At 32.8% G+C, this 21434-nt stretch overlaps 1 protein-coding gene across 10 annotated transcripts in view; it reads right to left on the bottom strand.

Moving 5' to 3' along the window:
- LOC148306828 (inter-alpha-trypsin inhibitor heavy chain H4-like) overlaps positions 1–21434 on the bottom strand; it is a 63602-nt gene that overhangs the window by 38939 nt on the left and 3229 nt on the right. For all 10 annotated transcript variants that reach the window (XM_088264311.1, XM_088264313.1, XM_088264312.1 and 7 more), the window contains exons 2-6: positions 11559–11745; positions 6085–6266; positions 4911–5021; positions 2579–2832; positions 926–1029 (exon numbers count right to left, since the gene is read on the bottom strand). In XM_088264311.1, coding sequence (XP_088120437.1) covers positions 926–1029; positions 2579–2832; positions 4911–5021; positions 6085–6266; positions 11559–11745 — 838 coding nt within the window. The remainder of the gene's footprint in view (positions 1–925; positions 1030–2578; positions 2833–4910; positions 5022–6084; positions 6267–11558; positions 11746–21434) is intronic.

The following is a 21434-nucleotide window of genomic DNA, read 5'->3' as shown; positions in this document are numbered from 1 at the left end:
GTAACATCACAAGGATAAATAAAAGAACAGATCCCTGATTTTTCTTGCGGTCGGTAATTAGTCCGCGCCATTATCATGCCCTATATCTGTCTCACTCTCGACGCTACGCATCGCCAGTGGGTAAGAGTGACACACGATGCGTGCTTTGATTTATTTATGTTATGATCTTATTTGTTTATATTACGATATATTTCAAGAATAATGTGACACAAGTGTATTATAGAGTACCAAAAAGGTACAATGAATCCCATTGAACGCTTTTGTTCAGGAAAATAAATCGTTTCTTAACTAAATACATGATAAAAGTAATCATTTTAAAAACGGTGAAATACCGCCGCGTACGGGCGTCTCTCAGATACAAAGTTGACGCAGTTAAAAGGTTAAGAAATAGTGGTATTTACCAAGTACAACTTAAATTACAAAAATAATAATGACGTCTGGGTATTTACAGGGCTTATGACCTGTCATGGGATGACATTTGAGTAACATTCACAATTCTACCCATGATTTAAAACTACGCTACTCATATTTCGGAAGTTATATGATGCTTGTTATATCATATTTAGCAAAAATATAATTTCGGTAAATTTCGAGGTGTGGTTGTCATCACGAGTAGAATGGCGAATGTTACGCGAGTATAAACATGATCACTCAAAACAGCCTATGACAGATAGTAAGCCTTGCAAATGCCCAGACTTACATCTATCTAATTTAAAAATCGTAAGCCCTGCAAATGCCCAGACTTACATCTATCTAATTTGAAAATCGTAAGCCCTGCAAATGCCCAGACTTACATCTATCTAATTTAAAAATCGTAAGCCCTGCAAATGCCCAGACTTACATCTATCTAATTTAAAAATCGTAAGCCCTGCAAATGCCCAGACTTACATCTATCTAATTAAAAAAAAATCTATAAAAATTTTACCTTGAAAATCTTCATCAATTCTTCTTGTTGCAGTTTGTTCGGTGAAAAATTAATGTGGGCTTCCAGCTGATCCTCACTCAGCATCTGGGTGGAGTATTCGTTATCTGAAAACATTTATATTATTGAGTTAAACCACTAACTTATCAACATTAGCCAGATCTCCTGGCTCCGGAATATACGAGATTGGACGGGGGTCAGGCTGTCGAGGCGCTGTTTAAAGCTGCACAAGACAAGGACAATTACTCTCAAGCGATAGTCAACATCAGGCGGATCTGATATGACACACACACAAAATAATTCAAATTGATAGATCATTTGATAACGTTGTCCTGTCAAATAAAAAGTAAATATTTATTTTAAGTACGGTTTTGCATGTCGCTCACTCCTTTCAAGAACGTCATAAATTTATTTTGCTATTTTTTCTTCTGTCCGCCTCCGTAGTGTAATGGTCAGCATGCTCGGCTACCGTTCTGGAGGATCCGGGTTCGATTCCCAGGGGGGGTAAAATATATATGAGTGATTTTTTCACTGTAATATTTATTCAATATTACCCTGGACTGGTACCTGAAGCGGAGGGCTGATCACCTTTCCTTCATGTGTAAACGATCAAGATAACACTGAGTTTATATGACGCAGTGCCCTATGCACCATTGGGGTGCGGATAAGGGTTTTTTCTATTTATATTATTTCTTCACTCATTCGATCCACATGCCTAATGGTTGAGTTGAGTAAGTTTTATTTATATCAGCAGAAACCTTAAGTGATATTTTTTATTTTATCGATTCAACACCAAAATAATTTTGATAATAATAACTCACTTTAATTATAATTGGTGAACTGGACTATCTTTTAAAATATAAATTTAATTGTTATTGGTTCATAATTTTAAATCTCCTTAAGTCAAAACACCACACAAGTATTTTTTTTTAAAGACTCATATTTTTAAAGTTTACTCTGGGCTCCTGTAAGGTGCCATGTCGCTCACTCCTTTCAAGAACGTCACATATCAAAAAACTTCATTTTTCAGGAGATCGTTTTTAAAGTTTAAGAATATAATAAAAATGTATTAAAAATAAATGTCAAGCCACTAATTGAACTTTTTACTGTGCAACAGATTTTTATAGGTAAAACCTGAAGGTTTTTTCTCCATTTGAAAAATATTTAGTTTATTTAAAAAAATTATTAAACAATACATTTTATTCGAAATGCAAAAACAACACTTTCTGCCCTGTAGCGGGTAAATATTAAGTTAAAAATATGCCGCTTTTGCTGGGATATAGTACATTTTCTGGGCATTCCGAAAACATGCACAACTGAAAATTTACGATTTTTGATTTATGACGTTCTTGAAAGGAGTGAGCGATATGGCAAACTCATAGTTTTAGATTCGCTGTGCCTCTCCAAAAAAGAGACTAAGCTCTTGTGCTTGGAGAGGGACTTACACTCAAGGTTTAATGTTTTATATAATTAATGGTAAAATAGTCTTTTTTTTCAAGATTTATATGTAAATGGGGCATTAATTTTTTTCATAAGAATTTTTATATCTTCTATTTTGTAAATTTCTTTAGGGAGTTTATTGAAATATTTAATTCCCATAGAACGATTTTCTTATGGACATGATAATACAGAAAGAAGAGGAATCGGGACACTTACGGGCATCGCTGGGCTCAGCATCCACCTCGTTCCCGGTCCTCATCTGCGGCACGAAGAGTTCGGTAATGGGGGCGCTCTCGCGAATGCGCACGTCCACCGCCAGGTCGTCCAGCAGCTGGCCCGGGTTGATGTTCATCACCAGGTTGTAGAGCCCCAGGCGCCGCGTGAGGAACTCCTCGTAGGTCAGCCGGAACACGGCCTTGCTCTGCGGCTCCACGTTCACCGACACCGTAAAGTGGTTGGAGTCGCGGGCCCTGCAGTCATCACACAACTAAGTAACTTCATTGCTATCATAGAATTATATTTTTTTTTTGTATTTTATATTAACACCATTATTCTAGTTCTACTTATAATACCTATACCCTTATATACCCTTTACTATGACCTAAATTATATTGTATACCCACACACAGGCCATGGCTTTGTGGGATCTTTTTTTGTATTTATATTTATATTTTATTCATATTTTTTTGTATTTGAATTTATGTCATGTAATGCAAAAGAATTTAAAATAAAGAAAAAAAAAATGTATAAACTCATGCATTTAACGATAGTTGGTGTTTTGGCCTAGAATTTATCACTCAAGAATTCTTCTTCTTCTTCTTCTTTTTGTAGATCCTAGGGATCTGTTTGTGCCTCCGCATGTCGCTCTTGGGATATTGACTCCCAGCTGTCTTTCCATCTTTTCGGAGGTCTGCCTGGGGGTCTGCGTCCTTCAGGGTTACCTTGAAGGGCTATACGTGGAAGTCTGTCTTCTGACATTCGGTACGTTCATTCCAGTATCGCCTCAAGAATTATTAGATTTAATTTTATTAAATGTTAAAATCGAACACTGATTTTTTAAGTCTACTAAGTTGTATTTTATTGTTTTAAAAAAACACATAAAAATCAATTGTGTCGGGTTGTGGTCCCTTGGTTAGTGTCGCGGACTCTTAACACATTGTGTACGGTGTGCACATATTTGTGCGTTTCAGAAACCTTGTGTGGTGGCGGGGTGCACATTTTTGTGCATTTCGGCTACCTTCAATTTAGTATACAAAAAACACATCATAAACTTCTAATCTCTTGGCCTTTTTGCTTTTGTTGTGTAGTGGATAGATGTCGTTGTAATATAAAAAATAATACTGATATTTACTGGTTCAAAACATAGCTAATGGTCGTAATCTGTTTTGAAGGAAATGTTACAAATTAACTTTAAACAATGGATACAGACGGTGCGTTTTTTTCTTTGTCCTAAAATGAAATAAAATACAAAGATCATTGTCCTTTACTTAAGTCGGCAGTTGGTACTTAAAAAGCAATAAACGCGTGTGGGGAAAGCCCATAAATCATTTATTATTCGCAGATTTTGAGTTTTCGGCAGTTGTTAAACTGTGTTGTTATTTTCTAATATTTTATTAGTGTTTTTAACATTTTTTTACTTTTGTGATTTGTGGACTAACATGATTTTATTTTGAGACGTTAGAGACCATTTAACCGTTTTTGTATTGTTTTCGAGTTCAACCTCAAGTTCAAAATATGAAGTTCACTGACATATTTTATATTTCCGGACAGCTGTCTAATGTCGCCCGCCTCAAGATACAGTTTTATCAAAACATTGCCGTAACTAATGTGTTAAGTCAGAGTTTCTCAATTCAAACCCACTCTACCACAATTTGATACATATTTCTAATAATGATCCGCTTTTTTTTTAAAATATAGAATGGCGTTGCACATGTATTTACATTGCTTTTGCCAATGTCAAGTTAATTGAATATTGTTCTTACTTATAAAATATGAATAGTAAATAATGAGCGGCTTAGGGTCACAGAAATAGTAACAAATCGAAATATTTGTGTAAATAATAAAAACACACATATTTCTTATTTATTGTAACTGCAGACAGTTGGAAGAATTCCATATTGAGTTGTTAGGTAATATATCAAAAATTAAACACGGTTATTGGATTGAATTCTACTTTTATTTACATATATGATGTGTGACGCGTTTCGTCTTATTAAGACATACACAGAGTGTTTGATAATGTCTTATATCACATATCGTCACATATCATATAAGTAAATAAAAGTAGAATTTAATCCAATAACCGTGTTTAATTTTGGATATAATACCCAACAACACATTTCTCTTTTCTTTAAAAAAATAAAAATAAAAATCTTGTGACAATTGTCTAGTTATGGCATTTTCAAATGAATGAAATTGATGGCGGCTCTCGGGAGGCATGCGGAGTACATGGCCAAGCAAACTGAATCGCCTTTTCTTGACAACAGCTGTGACCAGGATTTGCAGCGTCCTACGCCTTATCTCTTCATTCCAACCCACAAATACTTACTGTACGGCAACATGAGCTGCTGCGATGCCGCTGTTGACAGCCGACTGGTAGACCTTCTTGGCTTCCGCCTTTTCCTTCACATAGGCTTCGTAAATCTTGCCGTCAATTTCCCTGGAACAAATAAGATGGTAATTTAACCACTTTAGTGCTGAGATTTTTTCTTACAGGTATGCTGAAATTGCTGAAGACTTTTTTGGCAAAAATAATCCATTTTATTACGTGTGTACAAAACCAACGATATTTTTCTCAAATATTGACCGATTTTAGTATTTTTTTCTGGTATTGATGGAGAACATATTGCTCACTCCTTTCAACAACGTCATATATCAAAAAACTTGATTTTTCAGGATATAATTTAAAAATATAATAAAATGTATTGAAAAAATAATATCAAGCAACTTATTCAACTTTTTACTGTTCAGCAGATCTTTTTAGGTAAAACCTGATGTTTTATCTTCATTTGAAAAATATTTTGTAAATTCAAAAAAATAATTGAAGAATACCTTTTCTTCAAAATGCTAAAACAACACTTTCTGCCCTGTAGCGGGTAAATATTAAGTTAAAAATATGCCGCTTTCGCTGGGATATGGTACATTTTCTGGGCATTCCGAAAACATACAAAAGTTAAAATTTACGATTTTTGATATATGACGTTGTTGAACTATGTATATTAAATAAATAAAAAAGAAAATTTTTAATACTTGATCCAAGTTTTCACACCAACTCATGCCAAGTTTTCCTTGGTCTTCCTCTACCATCTAGTTCCAATTGCATTCACCTCATAAATTTGTTTTACTATTCTTTCTTCCGCCTCCGTAGTGTAATGGTCAGCACGCTCGGCTACCGTTCTGGAGGTCCCGGGTTCGATTCCCAAGGGGGGTAAAATAAATATAAGTGATTTTTTCACTGTAATATTTATTCAATATTAACATGGACTGGTACCTGAAGCGGAGGGCTGATCACCTTTCCTTCATGTGTAAACGATCAAGATAACACTGCGTTTATATGACACAGTGCCCTATGCGCCATTGGGGTGCGGATAAGGGTTTTATTATTATTATTATTATTATTCTTTCTTCACTCATTCGCTCCACACGCCCAAACCGAGAACTCGGACAGTTTGCGAGTTGACGGAAGATATCAGTTTGCGCTAGGCTGGTGATGACCGGCTTACATGTGGAAGCTGGTGATGAAGGCCGTCTCCGGGATGACTACGCTGAAGGTGACCTCGTTGGCTCGCGTGGCCGGGTTGGAGACGCGGCTGGTGACCAGGGTCCTGGCGTAGCGGAGGGTCACGTTGCTCTCCACGTGCATGGACGTGATCTTCGGCTTGCGCAACATGGCATCTTTGCTGGGCTGAAATGAGACAAACCGGTTATTATTGGGATTATACATTAGTTCTAAAACTAAACTAACTAACCATCACGCGGCTTCCTCGCATGGGTAGGCAGAGAGAATTGAACCCCACACCACTCTGTCTTTGCAAACATTCTTTGCCTCTTCTACATTCTTGCACCACCTCATACATACCCGACGATTATTACGACTCCTGACCCGGCCGCTTTCAAGTGTTTGACATACCTGATTGTGCCAGGTTTCCTCTGTCTTCCTCTGCTACTTTTTCCAACTACATTCGCCTCATAAATTTGATTAACCGTTCTTTCCTCACTCATACGTTCCACATGTCCAAACCATCTCAAAACACCTTTCTTAATTTTATCCATAATACTTATCTCAGCCTTGCACTCTTTCCTTATTTCATCATTCGAACATCTATCAAACATCGTTTTGCCACACATTCGTCTGAGGGATCTCATTTCGACTGCATTCAGTCTGCTTTCATCCTTCTTTTGCCAACACCATGCTTCGCTTCCATACATAAGGGTTGGAACCAGAACTCCGTTGTGTACTGCCAGATTAGCTTTCGCTGATAGATTTTTATTTGCTAGAACTGATTTTAGTGCACCATTCACTCTGTTCCCAGCATTCACTCTCCTTTCTATGTCTTTATCAGTCTGTTATTATTGATGAAAGAAGGATGAAAGTAGACTAAATGCAGTCGAAATGCGATCTCTAAGAAGAATGTGCGACAAAACGATGTATGATAGATGTTCGAATAGTGTAATTAGGAAGGAATGCAAAGCTGAGATAAGCATTATCAATAAAATTAACCCTTTCAGGACAACTGGTTACTGCTGCTAACTACAAATTTAAAATAAATTGTCTAAGTGCCTACAGGTTTCTAGTTAAAACCATAGTGCAATATGTGTTGCCTATATAACAGAAATAGTGCATGTATAGATTTCATGTTGGTATCATGTCTTGGAGCTTATTTCAGACTATTTATTGTGGCGATATGCACATGTCAGGATATTTATAGGTATCTGTACCTTAGTTTATCAATTTTGTGAAGTTATTGAACGAAATAAACAAAATGACAGGTGAGTTATAGTCATAATAACACTAAAAATAAGTAGTGTTATAAATATATTACTTCATATTTTCAAGAATAAATGCTTTTATTTATACTTTATAAAACATGGTCTTTGTTGCTAACCACCAGGCACACAATGTGTATTTTTAATTTTGTTGAGGGATAAATATTGTATCAATCTGTGTGCACAATTTTCAGTAAAATTTTTTTTACACTTACACTTATTTGTAAATGATTTCTAGAAATAAAAATGTGTAAAGTAAAATATTTTTTATTATGTCCTCAAAAGGGTTAAGAAAGGTGTGTTGAGATGGTTTGGACACGTGGAACGAATGAGCGAGAAAAGAATGGTAAAACAAATTTGTGAGGCGAATGTATTTGGAAAAAGGAGCAGAGGAAGACGGAGAAAAACTTGGCACAATCAGGTATGCCGAATACTTGAAAGCGGTCAGGTTAGGAGTCGAAATAATCGGCGGGTATATATGAGGAGATGCATGAACGTGGAAGAGGTGAAGAATGTTTGCAAAGACAGAGTGGTGTGGCATTCAATTCTCCCCTGTTTCCCCTCCGGGGAAAATGAAAACAATCCATATTTACAATATTTTTACCCTCTAGGAAAAACAAACCTGAAACCTGGAAAAAACCTGGCTTCTAAATGGTAGTAAATAAATCAAATTTGTTGTACAATATTGGAAATTATTTTATAAATACAATATCATTTAATTAATTAACTAAGTTTTATATTATCCACTGACACTTCGTGATGGCATTGCATTTTTAATATATTATTAGATTAAAACCAATATTTTGACCAGTCTGATGATGTCGGTAACGACTAAACCCGGTCGCTGGTCAAATAAAAATAAAGTGGAAAAGCTAAAAATATTTGTTTTAATCTAATAATATATTAGATATACTAAGTGTCCATCTCCTTAAATTCAAGTATAAGAAGCATTTAGACAATTTCATCATTGGTAAAATAAACAGTTTTTTAATGGCATAAAAAAGATATTACTCACTGCTACTAATACCAGATAATACTCAACATTGTCAATAATTGGTGTGATGTCAATAATAGTCCTGTTTACTTAATATTTATCATGTGAAAAAATATGCTAAATGGTATGTAAACAAAATTTAATGTCAATATTGTAATACATTATTACGTGTTTTGAGTATATGTATGTATAACCTACACAGACCTAATAAGGGGGTTTGAAATACCCCCAAGACAATGTTTCACTCGATAACTTGATAATTAATCAAGCACATATTAATATTTTTCTGTGATATTAATAAATGACCTAATTTTTGTTTTGATAAAGTTGTTATAAATAAAAAAAATTATAAACATAGTACTAGAAATAAGGATAAAATGAGACAGCCATTTTTGAAAAAAAACAGTCGCAAATTTATATAAAGTATAAAGCCGCTTATGCACTATACAGAATTTTACCGTCTGGTTTTGAAAAATGAAAGCGACTACGACAGTTTAGCGTGATCGAATTTACGCGCAACGTGTTCACGCACCGATCAAGAGCACCGATCCGAAGAAAGATGGACAAAAGCACAAGCCAATCCAAGCCAATCATCCGTTTTATATGCTAACTGACATGCCGGACGGTAAAATTCCGTGTAATTCTGTGTAGTGCACAAAAGCCCTATAGGTTTGAAAATGTATGATGAGATGCCTGAATATATGAAGAATGAAAAGAGTCTGAAAGAATTTAAAAATGAATGTTTTGTATACTGTAAGAAGATGTAAATATATATGAATTAAATTAAGTGTAAAAAATAGTTTGTATTAAATTTAATATTATATGAAGAAATAAAAAAAAATTAAGACTAATTTTTACATAATTTTTTTTTGACATCTCAACATGGATGAAGAAGAATATGGAAGTCTGGGTATTTACAGATCTATTTTTCTGCCAATTTAATAAGATATTTTTGTAATTACATTATATTGTTTAAAAAAATTATATATTTCAAATACTTGAAAGTAGTCAGGTCAGGAGTCAGAATAATCAGCGTGTGTGTATGAAAAGATGTATGAATGTGGAAGAGGCGAAGATTGTGTGCAAATACAGATTGGTGTGGCATTCTATTCTCTCTGCCTACCCCTGTGGAAAGCGGCATGATGATTACTTTGCTACATCATCCAAATCAACCTCGTTTGATGAATGGTATCGGTATGAATCTACCAGGAGTACAGAACGACACAGGAGGTATTTGGAAGTTTTATTATCACATTTAGAGGAGGGTTAAATGAAAAATCTAAGAGTCCTGTTTTGCACTAACGAGCAAAGAAAAAACAGTAGAGTGTTCTACAAATTACATAACAACTTCACGTAATAGCTCTGCACGAGTCTCAAGTTCAAGGTAATTACAGGTTATTTGCATACCAGACAAATAACACACATAAATTAGTGCTTATTTTCATCTATAATTATTCTAAAATAACAATACACTTGAAAACAAAGATAAAGAATACGTAATACTGGGTAATTACTTATTTTACATCTTAACCAACCGTAAATATATATCTAGCCATTTAAGTGCTGAGATTTTTTTATAATTATATGTGCTAAAATTGCTTAAGACCTTTTTGCAAAAATGATGCTTTTTATCAGGTGTGTACAAAATCAACAGTATTTTTATCAAATATTGACCGATTTTAGTATTTCTGTCTAGTACTGATGGAGAACATATCACTCTCTCCTTTGAAGAACGTCATGAATAAAAAAACTTGATTTTTCAGGAGAACGTTTTTAAAGTTTAAAAATATAATACAATATATTAAAAATAAATTACTAGCCAGTTATTAAACTTTTTACTGTGCAACAGATCTTTTTAGGTAAAACCTAAAGGTTTTTCTCCATTTGAAAAATATTAAGGATATTTAAAAATAAATAAATAATAAAACCCTCATCCGCACCCCAATGGTGTATAAGGCACTGCGTCATATAAACGCAGTGTTATCTTTATCGTTTACACATGAAGGAAAGGTGATCAGCCCTCCGCTTCAGGTACCAGTCCAGGGTAATATTGAATAAATATGACAGTGAAAAAATCACTTATATTTATTTTACCCCCCTTGGGAATCGAACCTGGGACCTCCAGAACGGTAGCCGAGCGTGCTTACCATTACACTACGGAGGCGGACAATTTAAAAAAATAATTAAACAAAACCATTTCTTAAAAATGCAAAAACAACACTTTCTGCCCTGTAGCGGGTAAATATTAAGTTAAAAATACGCCACTTTTGCTGGGATAAAGTACATTTTATGGGCATTCCGAAAACATGCACAACTGAAAATCGACGATTTTTGATTTATGACGTTCTTGAAAGGGGTGAGCGATATGTGAAATTTTGTAATTGGAATGCTACTATTGTAAATGTATTTATGTAAATGTTCTGTTAAATTTCCAAATAAAATTAAATGAAATATATACATATCGCTCACTCCTTTCAAGAACGTCATAAATCAAAAAACTTGATTTTTCAGGATAACGTTTTTAAAGTTTAAAAATATAATACAATTTATTAAAAATAAATATCAAGCCACTTATTGAACTTTTTACTGTGCAACAGATCTTTTTAGGTTAAACCTGAAGGTTTTTCCTCCATTTGAAAAATAACTAGTTTATTTAAAAAAATAATTAAACAATACCTTTTCTTCAAAATTAAAAAACAACCCTTTCTGTCCTGCAGCGGGTAAATATTAACTTAAAAATATGCCTCTTTTGCTGGGATCTAGTACATTTTCTGGGCATTCCGAAAACACGCACAACTGGAAATTGACGATTTTTGATTTATGACGTTCTTGAAAGGAGTGAGCGATATGTGGAAAACCAATTAGCTGTTGATTGTGTGGAACTGACCTTAGTAGTGTCTTGGTAAGAAAATAAACATCAATGCAGTCATTTTTAACAAGTCAATATATTATTTTTCAGGGCAATATTAAGCTAGTAAGATATCAAATAGTCAATAATCACATTTTGTAAAAAAATGCACTTGGTCACTTTCTCCTGTATGACTACGATATACGCATTCTATAGAAAAATATTGAAAATAATATACGCATAATATAGAAAAAATGAGAGAAGAACTATACTGGTTATCTATAAAAAAGAGACTAAAATTTAATATGCTAATTTAATATGAAAAGAGACTAAAATTTAATATGCTGATATTTAAAAAAAAAACTGACCTTAGTATTGTCAGGTAGGTCGAGTGCGGGCGCCGGAGTGCTGGTGGAGGGTGTGGTCTCCGCCAGCGCGGGGTTGGCGTTGCTGACCTGCGGGGCCTTGGTGCTCGTGGTGTCCACCACGACCAGGGCTTCGGGGGTGTGCGGGAAGCCGTACGCCAGCGCCGCACAACACACGATGAAAAATAACCTGAAATTAAAACGTTACATCAGTAAAATACATAAATCGACGTGCCCTACATAAAGTACTCTAACTACATTTTTGTCAATTTTAAGATATTTGGTGTATGTTATCAACTGACCGCTATCTACAAATATAAACAAACAAAAAAAAAAATATAAAATAAATTACGCCTAGTTTTCAGGTGTATAGTATAAGACGCTATCTACATCGAATTTTCGAAATGAACTGAACTCCCAAAACGCTAACAACTTAATTTTGATAAAGCATAAAGTTTTAAAACGATTTAATACATTATTTTATCGTGTTTTTGAATGAATAAAACTAGTTTAGAATTTCAGATAAAACCGTTAATTAATAAAAAAGAATACATTGAAAAAATCTTCTAAGCTCTCTCCTGTAAAGTAACAGATTTGTAGATGGAGTACTTTACGTAGGGGCCGTCGAAATTATCACACTCTCCTTGTCATTAAAATATATTATTCTTTTTCTTCTTCTTTTTGTAGATCCTAGGGATCTGTTTGTGCCTCCGCATGTCGCTCTTGGGGTGTCGACTCCCAGCTGTCTTTCCATCTTTTCGGAGGTCTGCCTGGGGGTCTGCGTCCTTCAGGGTTGCCTTGGAGGGCGATACGTGGAAGTCTGTCTTCTGACATTCTGTTTATATGTTCCTTCCAGTATCGCCTTCGTTGTCATCCCCACCTCAGGATATCCTCCGTCTTACACATGCTCCGGATGTCGATATTTCTTACTTACTATTTTTGAGGAAGAAGATATTAAATATATTCTTATTATTTGATATCTTCTTCTTCAACCTTTATCCATACCGTAGTGGTGCATAGGGCACTCCATTATATAAACGCAATGTTATCTTGATCGTTAACACATGAAGGAAAGGTGATCAGCCCTTCGCTTCAGGTAGAGTCCAGGGTAATATTGAATAAATATTAGAGTGAAAAAATCACTTATATCATTTGACCACCCCTGGGAATCAAACCCGGGACTTCCAGAATGGTAGTCGAGTGTACTGACCATTACACTACGGAGGTAGACAAAATTTTCTTATTTAATATACAAAAATCATGGATTAGGGTTGGAACCAGGACTCCATCGTACACTGCCAGTTTAGCTTTTGCTAAACAAATAATAACGTTATCCAAATGTATGAATGTCTTTTCGTGGCCTTGACGTGTAATTCTGAATATTCTTGTCTATTATCTTTTCTCATTAAGTAATTTTCTTTGATGTTATATAATAATACTATCTGTTGGCCTGTAAGGTTACCCATATCTTTGTTCTTCCTCATAATAACTCCACATATGTATAGGAATATCTAAATTATAATATGATTATATGTGGAAATAACAAAAACAGCCAAATAAATATATTTTCAAATCTGTATATTAACCCTTTGGTTACCGAGACTTTTGGGGTTACTATGCCAGAAGTATCGCGATTCAAACATAAATAATTAAAAGTAAAATTTCATTAATTGATTCGGCAGTCACTTTGTGGTAAAATCTTTCCATTTTTATTTGATGTTTTACTTGGAAAATACCACTATTTCTTAAAATCTACTGACACGTGTTTCGATGCATTCCGCAACATTTTCAAACACCGTGTACGGTATTCTCAATATAATTAATATTTAAAGCATTTACTTTGTGGTTAGTCATTTTTACTTATTTATTTTTTTACAAAAATGTTAATAAAATTAGTATATTACCACTCACTCGGTGAGTGGTTATATACTAATTTTATTAACCGTATACGGTGTTTGAAAATGATCCGGAAATAGTGGTATTTACTAAGTAAAACATTAATTAAAAAATAAAAATAAAATGTTATTTCTTGACATCTCATCAAAGATGAAAAGAATATGGAGGTCTGGGCATTTACGGGGCTGACGACCGTCATAGGCTGGTTTAACCACCCTACCTTCAGGTTATTTTCTGAGTTAATTTTGTAGATTTTTTTTTTGCCGAATTACGAAAACCGATTTTTTTGCCATAATAGATGCTTTTAGGACGTAACTGATGCACTTTTTCGCTAGCGTGTTCCCTCTCTGTCTCGCATTAATTTTCGGCACAGGGTAACCGCAATGGTGCGGAAAAAAACGACGCGTATCACGTACGTTCGTATGTGTAGGGGAGTTAAGTGATCACTTTACACACGTGTAACATTCACCAATTCTACCCATTATTGACAACCACACTATTATATGAAAAAAAAAATAGCACATAAGTATATTGAAAATATATTTTTATACATTTTTTCAACTCTTTGCTTTTTCTTTTCAAAACCGTATATTAATTTTGAAGAAAATTATTTTTTGAATACAAAAACCGTTAAGAAAAAATTTAATTACGTCAAATGTGACCTAGTGATATTTATGATATTTATGACAAATGTGATATTTATATATATATATATATATATATATATATATATATATATATATATATATATATATATATATATATATAATATATATATATATATATATATATATATATATATATACATATATATATATATATATATATATATATATATATATATATATATATATATATATATATATATATATATATATATATATATATATATATATATATATATATATATATATATATATATATATATATATATATATATATATATATATATATATATATATATATATATATATTATATATATATATATATATATATATATATATATATATATATATATATATATATATATATATATATATATATGTATATATATATATATATATATATATATATATATATGTATATGTATATATATATATGTATATATATATATATATATATATATATATATATATATATATATATATATATATATATATATATATATATATATATATGTATATATATATATATGTATATATATAAATATATATATATATATATATATATATATATATATATATATATATATATATATATATATATATATATATATATATATATATATGTATATATATATATATATATATATGTATATGTATATATATATATGTATATATATATATATATATATATATATATATATATATATATATATATATATATATATATATATATATATATATATATATATATATATATATATATATATATATATATATATATATATATATATATATATATATATATATATATATATATATATATATATATATATATATATATATATATGTAGATGATGCAAAATAAGTTTATATTACTTGTAATATAAGCTAATTTAAGAAATTTAAAAAAAGTAAAAAAAAAATTATAATCTGACCGCAATCACTCTGCGTTCATCCTTGCATTACCTCCACGCTTTTCTCCCATGCATTAGGGTCGGCACCAGCGCTCGGTTGTGCACCGCCGGTATATTTACTGCACGTAGTAACCCATTGAACAGGGTTCCTACGGCTACATTAGATAACCGAGTACAAAGCGAGAGATGTGACCTCGAACTGTGTAGTCTGAGTTGATGCAGTCCGAGTATAAGGATCCACGTATCATCTTTTATTGAATTATATGTGTACGAACCTATCAACAGCTTCGGCATTATATATATATATATATATATATATATATATATATATATATATATATATATATATATATATATATATATATATATATTTATATAAACGTACATACGTATCGTAACAAGTTATACAAAAGTTGTAATAAATGAAGCAAAAGTCGTAACAAGTTATACGAAAGTTGTGATAAATTAAGAAAAAGCCGTAACAACTTACATAAAAGTTGTGATAAATTAAGCAAAACCGAAAGAAGTTATACAAAAGTAGTAATAAACTAAGCAAAAGTCGTAAGTTATACAAAAGCAATTATAGATTTAAGAAAACTCGTAAGAGGTTATAGGAAAGTTGTGATAAATTAAGCAAAACCGTAAGAAGTTATACAAAAGTTGTAATAAACTAAGCAAAAGTCGTAAGAAGTTATACAAAAGTTATTATGGATTTAAGAAAAGTCATAAGAAGGAATGGGTTCAGAAGAATCAAGAGTTAATTTTATGAAAATTGTAAAATGTTTATATTCTTAATTTTTCTCTCTTTTTTGTGTGTATATTAGGTTAAAATCGTTAAAAACAATAAAAAATGTATTCAATATTCAAAAGGAACTGCACCGACAAGACACACAAGGTGGCATGTTTAAAATTGTGATTTAAATAAATGTATACAATTTATGTTAATAAAATATATGAAGTTATACGAAAGTTGTGATAAATTAAGCAAAAGTCGTGATATATCAAACAAAAGTCGTAACAACTTATATAAAAGTTGTGATAAATTAAGCAAAAGTCGTGATATATTAAACAAAAGTCGTAACAATTTATATAAAAGTAGTGATAAATTAAGCAAAAGTCGTGATATATCAAACAAAAGTCGTAACAACTTATATAAAAGTTGTGATAGAAAACAAAGAAAAGACGTTCGAAAAGAGTTCAATAAACTCGTTGAGAGATACAAGACATTCCAGTTATTCAAAAGTCGTTAAATATAAAAAAACGACCAAATTTTAATCATAAACTAATAATAATAGAATCGCCATCCGAATTTATTTATCTCAAAAGATTTTAATTAACACTTTGGTTACCAAAATCCGATATATCGGTTTTCGGTACTGTAGCGAGAAATACCGGATCCGTCGGATCTGACGTCATGATTTATAAAAGTACAGTGGAACCTCTCATAACCAGTTTAATTCGTTCCAGCATCTTACTCCTTATGCGAAACACTCATTAAGCGAAACATTTTTTCCCATACAAATCAATGTAAAATACGATAATGCGTTCCAGGCCGAAAGAAACTCCATTTTTTATATTTAAAAAAAAATTATTCTAATAAAATAACTTATAAATCGTTAATAATAAAAAATAATAAAACCCTTATCCGCACCCCAATGGTGCATAGGGCACTGTGTCATATAAACGCAGTGTTATCTTAATCGTTTACACATGAAGGAAAGGTGATCAGCCCTCCGCTTCAGGTACCAGTCCATGGTAATATTGAATAAATATTACAGTGAAAAAATCACTTATATTTATTTTACCCCCCTTGGGAATCGAACCCGGGACCTCCAGAACGGTAGCCGAGCGTGCTGACCATTACACTACGGAGGCGGACAAATTGTTAAGGAGTGTAAAAACTTGGGAATATAATTTAGATTTGAAAAAAAAAACGTTAATAAAAATATGAATTTATGACAAATGATCAATCCCTTTTAACCAGAAAACTGTTTTAAGACATTTTTTTGCCGAAGCTTCAAAATTTGGCAAAAAAGTGTCTTTTTCGCAATTTTTTTTGCTCGCTATGCGAATTACTCGTTATGAGAGGTGCTCGTCATAAGAGGTTCCACTGAAGATACATTTTTGACAGTATGTTAGGGATTCCTTCAGGGTGGTGCAATTTTTTTCGATTCATATTATGTATTTTTTTTAATAAGTTATACACACATCGAAATTTAGTAAATCATTTACATCTTACAATTAGTTATAATGTTACAAAAATTGAGGTTACAAACATACTTAAAGAGAAACGAGAGAAACAAAGCATTAAATCAAATTTGTTTCCGCGAAAAGTAAGTCGTGTAAAGCTGTGCTATTATTCAAATATGTGTCAAGGTTAATAAACAATATGATATAAATTGACACAAATCGCTCACTCCTTTCAAGAACGTCATAAATCAAAATACTTGATTTTTCAGGAGAACGATTTTAAAGTTTGAAAATATAACACAATGTATTAAAAATAAATATCAAGCCACTTATTGAACTTTTTACTGTGCAACAGATCTTTTTAGGTAAAACCTCAAGGTTTTTTCTACATTTGAAAAATATTTAATTTATTTATAAAAATAATTAAACAACACATTTTCTTCAAAATGCAAAAACAACATTTTCTGCCCTGTAGCGGGTAAATATTACGTTAAAAATATGCCTCTTTTGCTGGGATATAGTACATTTTCTGGGCATTCCGAAAACATGCACAACTGAAAATTGACGATTTTTGATTTATGACGTTCTTAAAAGGAGTGAGCGAAATATGATAGATATATTTCAAAACTAAAAAAAAATAAATATAAATTCTTAATTACATGCACCCCTACACTATTTCTTTCAACACCGGATGTTGGCAATTATGTCGGCGAGTCGTTTGATTTCCAGTGTTAAGGCTTAGATCTCAAGCGTTCAAATCAGAATGCGTTCAGCCGCGCCTATTAAAAAAAAATGGGATATTTTTTGTATGGAAAATCTATACTTTTTTAATTTTAACTTTTTTTATCGTCTTATAGTCTGTGATGAATAGCTAACATGGAAGAAGGCTATTGTGGCTCCCACCATTAAATAACAACCATATTATCATTTTTAAATTATTAATAATTTGCATAGCATTACGATATTGCACATTTAATGTGATGATAAAATGATGAATAGCTAACTTGGAAGAACGATATCGTGGCTCCCACCAAAAAAACGTTAAAAATATAACGGTTTTAAACTTAATAATATATTTTATGTAATTTGCATAGCATTACGGTATTGTACATATGTGACGATGAAATGAACAGCTAACACTCGCTTCAAACTGGCTCAGTTAATTTGAATCGAATAAAATGTGGGTAAGATCCGTTTGTTCAAAAAGATCTACATCTGTAGATCTATATGACTTGAGATCTTTTGGCTAAAGGTCTAGATAAACGTGCTCATTATTATTATTATTTACAACATTTTGAGTGTGTCCAAATACTTGTTCACAAATCTGGATTATCTCCAATTATAGGAGTTATTTTTCATATTATTTTTTGACATCTCATCAAAGATGAAGAAGAATACGATGATACGGTATTGTACATATAATGTGATGATGAAATGATGAACAGCTAACATGGCAAAACGCTATTATGGCCCCCACCAGAAAAATGTCAATAACATTGCCGTTATTAAACTATTAATATAATTTTGTCAGATATTTGTACAGATATCCGTGATACATAAATAAATTTGAATAATAAAAGGTATTGAGAATTGAATATTTTAATGTCACATATTAACACAATAAAAGAACAGTCATAAATTACCGTAAGTCGTATAGAATAAATATGTTAAATGTTGGAAATGTGTGATACGTATTGTATATAAAATTATTGTCTGTACCATACAATCCATTTATTAGACAATGATTCGTTTCGTGGAAATCGTCATTGTAAAAATGTATTGTTGCAAAAAGAATTCTATCACTGCCACTACCATCACGCCGTTTCCCCGCAGGGGTAGGCAGAGAGGATGGAACGCCATACTCTTCTGTCCTGACATACACTCCTCGCCTCCTTCACATCCATACATCTAGTCATACATGCCCTCCGATTACACAGACTTGACACCGCCAGATTTAAGGTTCTGATTGATCTGATTGATCTGATAATTCTATCAAAAGGACCTAAATTATTTAAGTAACTAGGAACGCCACACTCTTCTGTCCTGACATACACTTCCCGCCTCCTTCACATCCAAACATCTAGTCAAACATGCCCTCCGATTACGCAGACTTGACACCGCCAGATTTAAGGTTCTGATTGATCTGATTGATCTGATAATTCTATCAAAAGGACCTAAATTATTTAAGTAACTAGCTGTACCGGGCCACGCGTTGCTGTGGCTCAGTCTGGGTAAATAGAAAAGAAATAAAATGAAAACTACACATTTCTAACGTGTTTAATTTCACAGTGAAATAAGGAAACAATGCAACGCTGAGATAAGAATTATCGCTAAAATTATTGTAAGAAAGGTGTGTTGAGATGGTTTGGACACATGGAACGTATGAGTGAGGAAAAAACGGTAAAACAAATTTATGATTCGAATTAAGTTGGAGAAGGAAGCAGAGGAAGACCGAGGAAAACTTGGCACTAGGTAGGTCAAATACTTGCAGCGGCCTGATCGGGAGTCAAGAAATAACCGGCGGGTATGTATGACGAGATTCACGAATGTGGAAGGGGCGAAGAATGTGGTGCGGCGTTCTAATTTCTCTGCCTACCCCTGCGGGTAAGCGGCGTGAATAAGGGTAAGGGGTAGGCAGAGAGAATAGACCGCCACACTACTCTGTCTTTGCAAACATAAAAATACACAAGAAAAAACAAGGCAAAGATGCCTCTTCCACATTCATGCACCTCCTCAAACATACCCGCCGAATATTACGACTCCTGACCCAACTGAAACTGGCGTCGCGGGTTCGTTTCCCGCCAGTTGCAAAATGAATTCAAGAAAGATTTACTTTCAATTGGTGTGGGTGTTTGTGATGTATTTTTCACATTTACCTTCCCTATCCTTACTATCCTACCTGCAGACAAGCCTCTAAAATAGACGCTTTGCGGGTTATTCTTTGAATTAAAAAAATAAAATAAAAATGATGATATTACGGTTGGTTTGCGTTATGTAGAACTTCGGTCAGCAACCCTTCTTACCATATGCAATCGATTACCATATACAGTAAAACCTCGATATAATGGACCTCTATTTAACGAGCTTCGGATATAATGGACAAAAATCCGCTCAGTAAATATTAAACGTATTTTCGTAATTTTAGAAAGTTGATAATAAAAACAAACAGCAAACTTCAAAAGTGCAAGGAAATCTTGATTCATTTTTTCAAAGCAGTATTACCGAAAGCAAACAGCAACGTCACTTCACCACGAGCGTCCCAAGACAATAAAAATAATTTTGTTTAAGTTTTGTATTCGTTATACAGTGGAACCTCTCATAACGAGCACAATTCGTTCCAGTATCTTACTCGTTAAGCGAAACATTTTTTGTATTGACTGGTGCGAAAGTTCCGGGTCACAAGTGAATGTCATGGAACTTGCCCTTTCTCTGTAACTCATTCGAAATGTCACTTGTAAAGAGAGTAATTTAAAAAAACTTTTTTGCTCGTTATACGAATTACTCGTTATGAGAGGTTCCACTGTACAGTCTAAATGTAGTGTTCATCGTCTCTTTTTTTGTTATTAATTTATGTTTTTAAAACCAATTTTATATAACGGACTTTCGGTTTTAACGGACTTCCCTATCCTTGGGCACATTATAAGTATGTTTTATATATACAATACATAGTAAATTCAGTTCCTAAGTAAAATCAAGAATTATATTAAAATCATACACCTGAGTAACTTCACTGCTAACTTAGAATCAATGAAATGTATAAACTCATTCCTCTAGCGAGATAGCGAGTGTTTTTGCCTAGAATTTTCACTCATGAATTACATGAAATTATAGTAACTTTAAACATAAAGAGTAAATCCACTCACGAGTGGGTATAGGCTATAAAACTTGAAAAGTTGAAGAATGAGAAGGGTCATGATAAGCGGTGTTTCATAAGCCATAGCTAGATTCAAGAGTCACTTGGACGTTAGGTAATTAAAAAAGACTTCCCCTCTCCCCCTAATTAGTCCGTTATATCCAGGTTTTACTGTAACATTTAAACCGGATTCATTAGTACTGAATAAGTACATACTGGGTAGCGTTCGTGGTGACGTCGGAAGCATTCGCTTCCGCACTGCCTTATCCGGTACATCTTCGTCATCTTTTAAAAAATTACCCAACGTCCAAGTGACTGTGAAATCTAGCTACGGCTCATGCAACACCTGTTATCATGGCC

The sequence above is a fragment of the Brachycentrus maculatus genome, unplaced genomic scaffold (genome assembly GCF_059751285.1).
Source record: "Brachycentrus maculatus isolate JH-2025_06_01 unplaced genomic scaffold, ASM5975128v1 h1tg000223l, whole genome shotgun sequence".
Classification (NCBI taxonomy): domain Eukaryota; kingdom Metazoa; phylum Arthropoda; class Insecta; order Trichoptera; family Brachycentridae; genus Brachycentrus; species Brachycentrus maculatus.
This window is presented reverse-complemented; position numbering and strand designations above follow the sequence as displayed.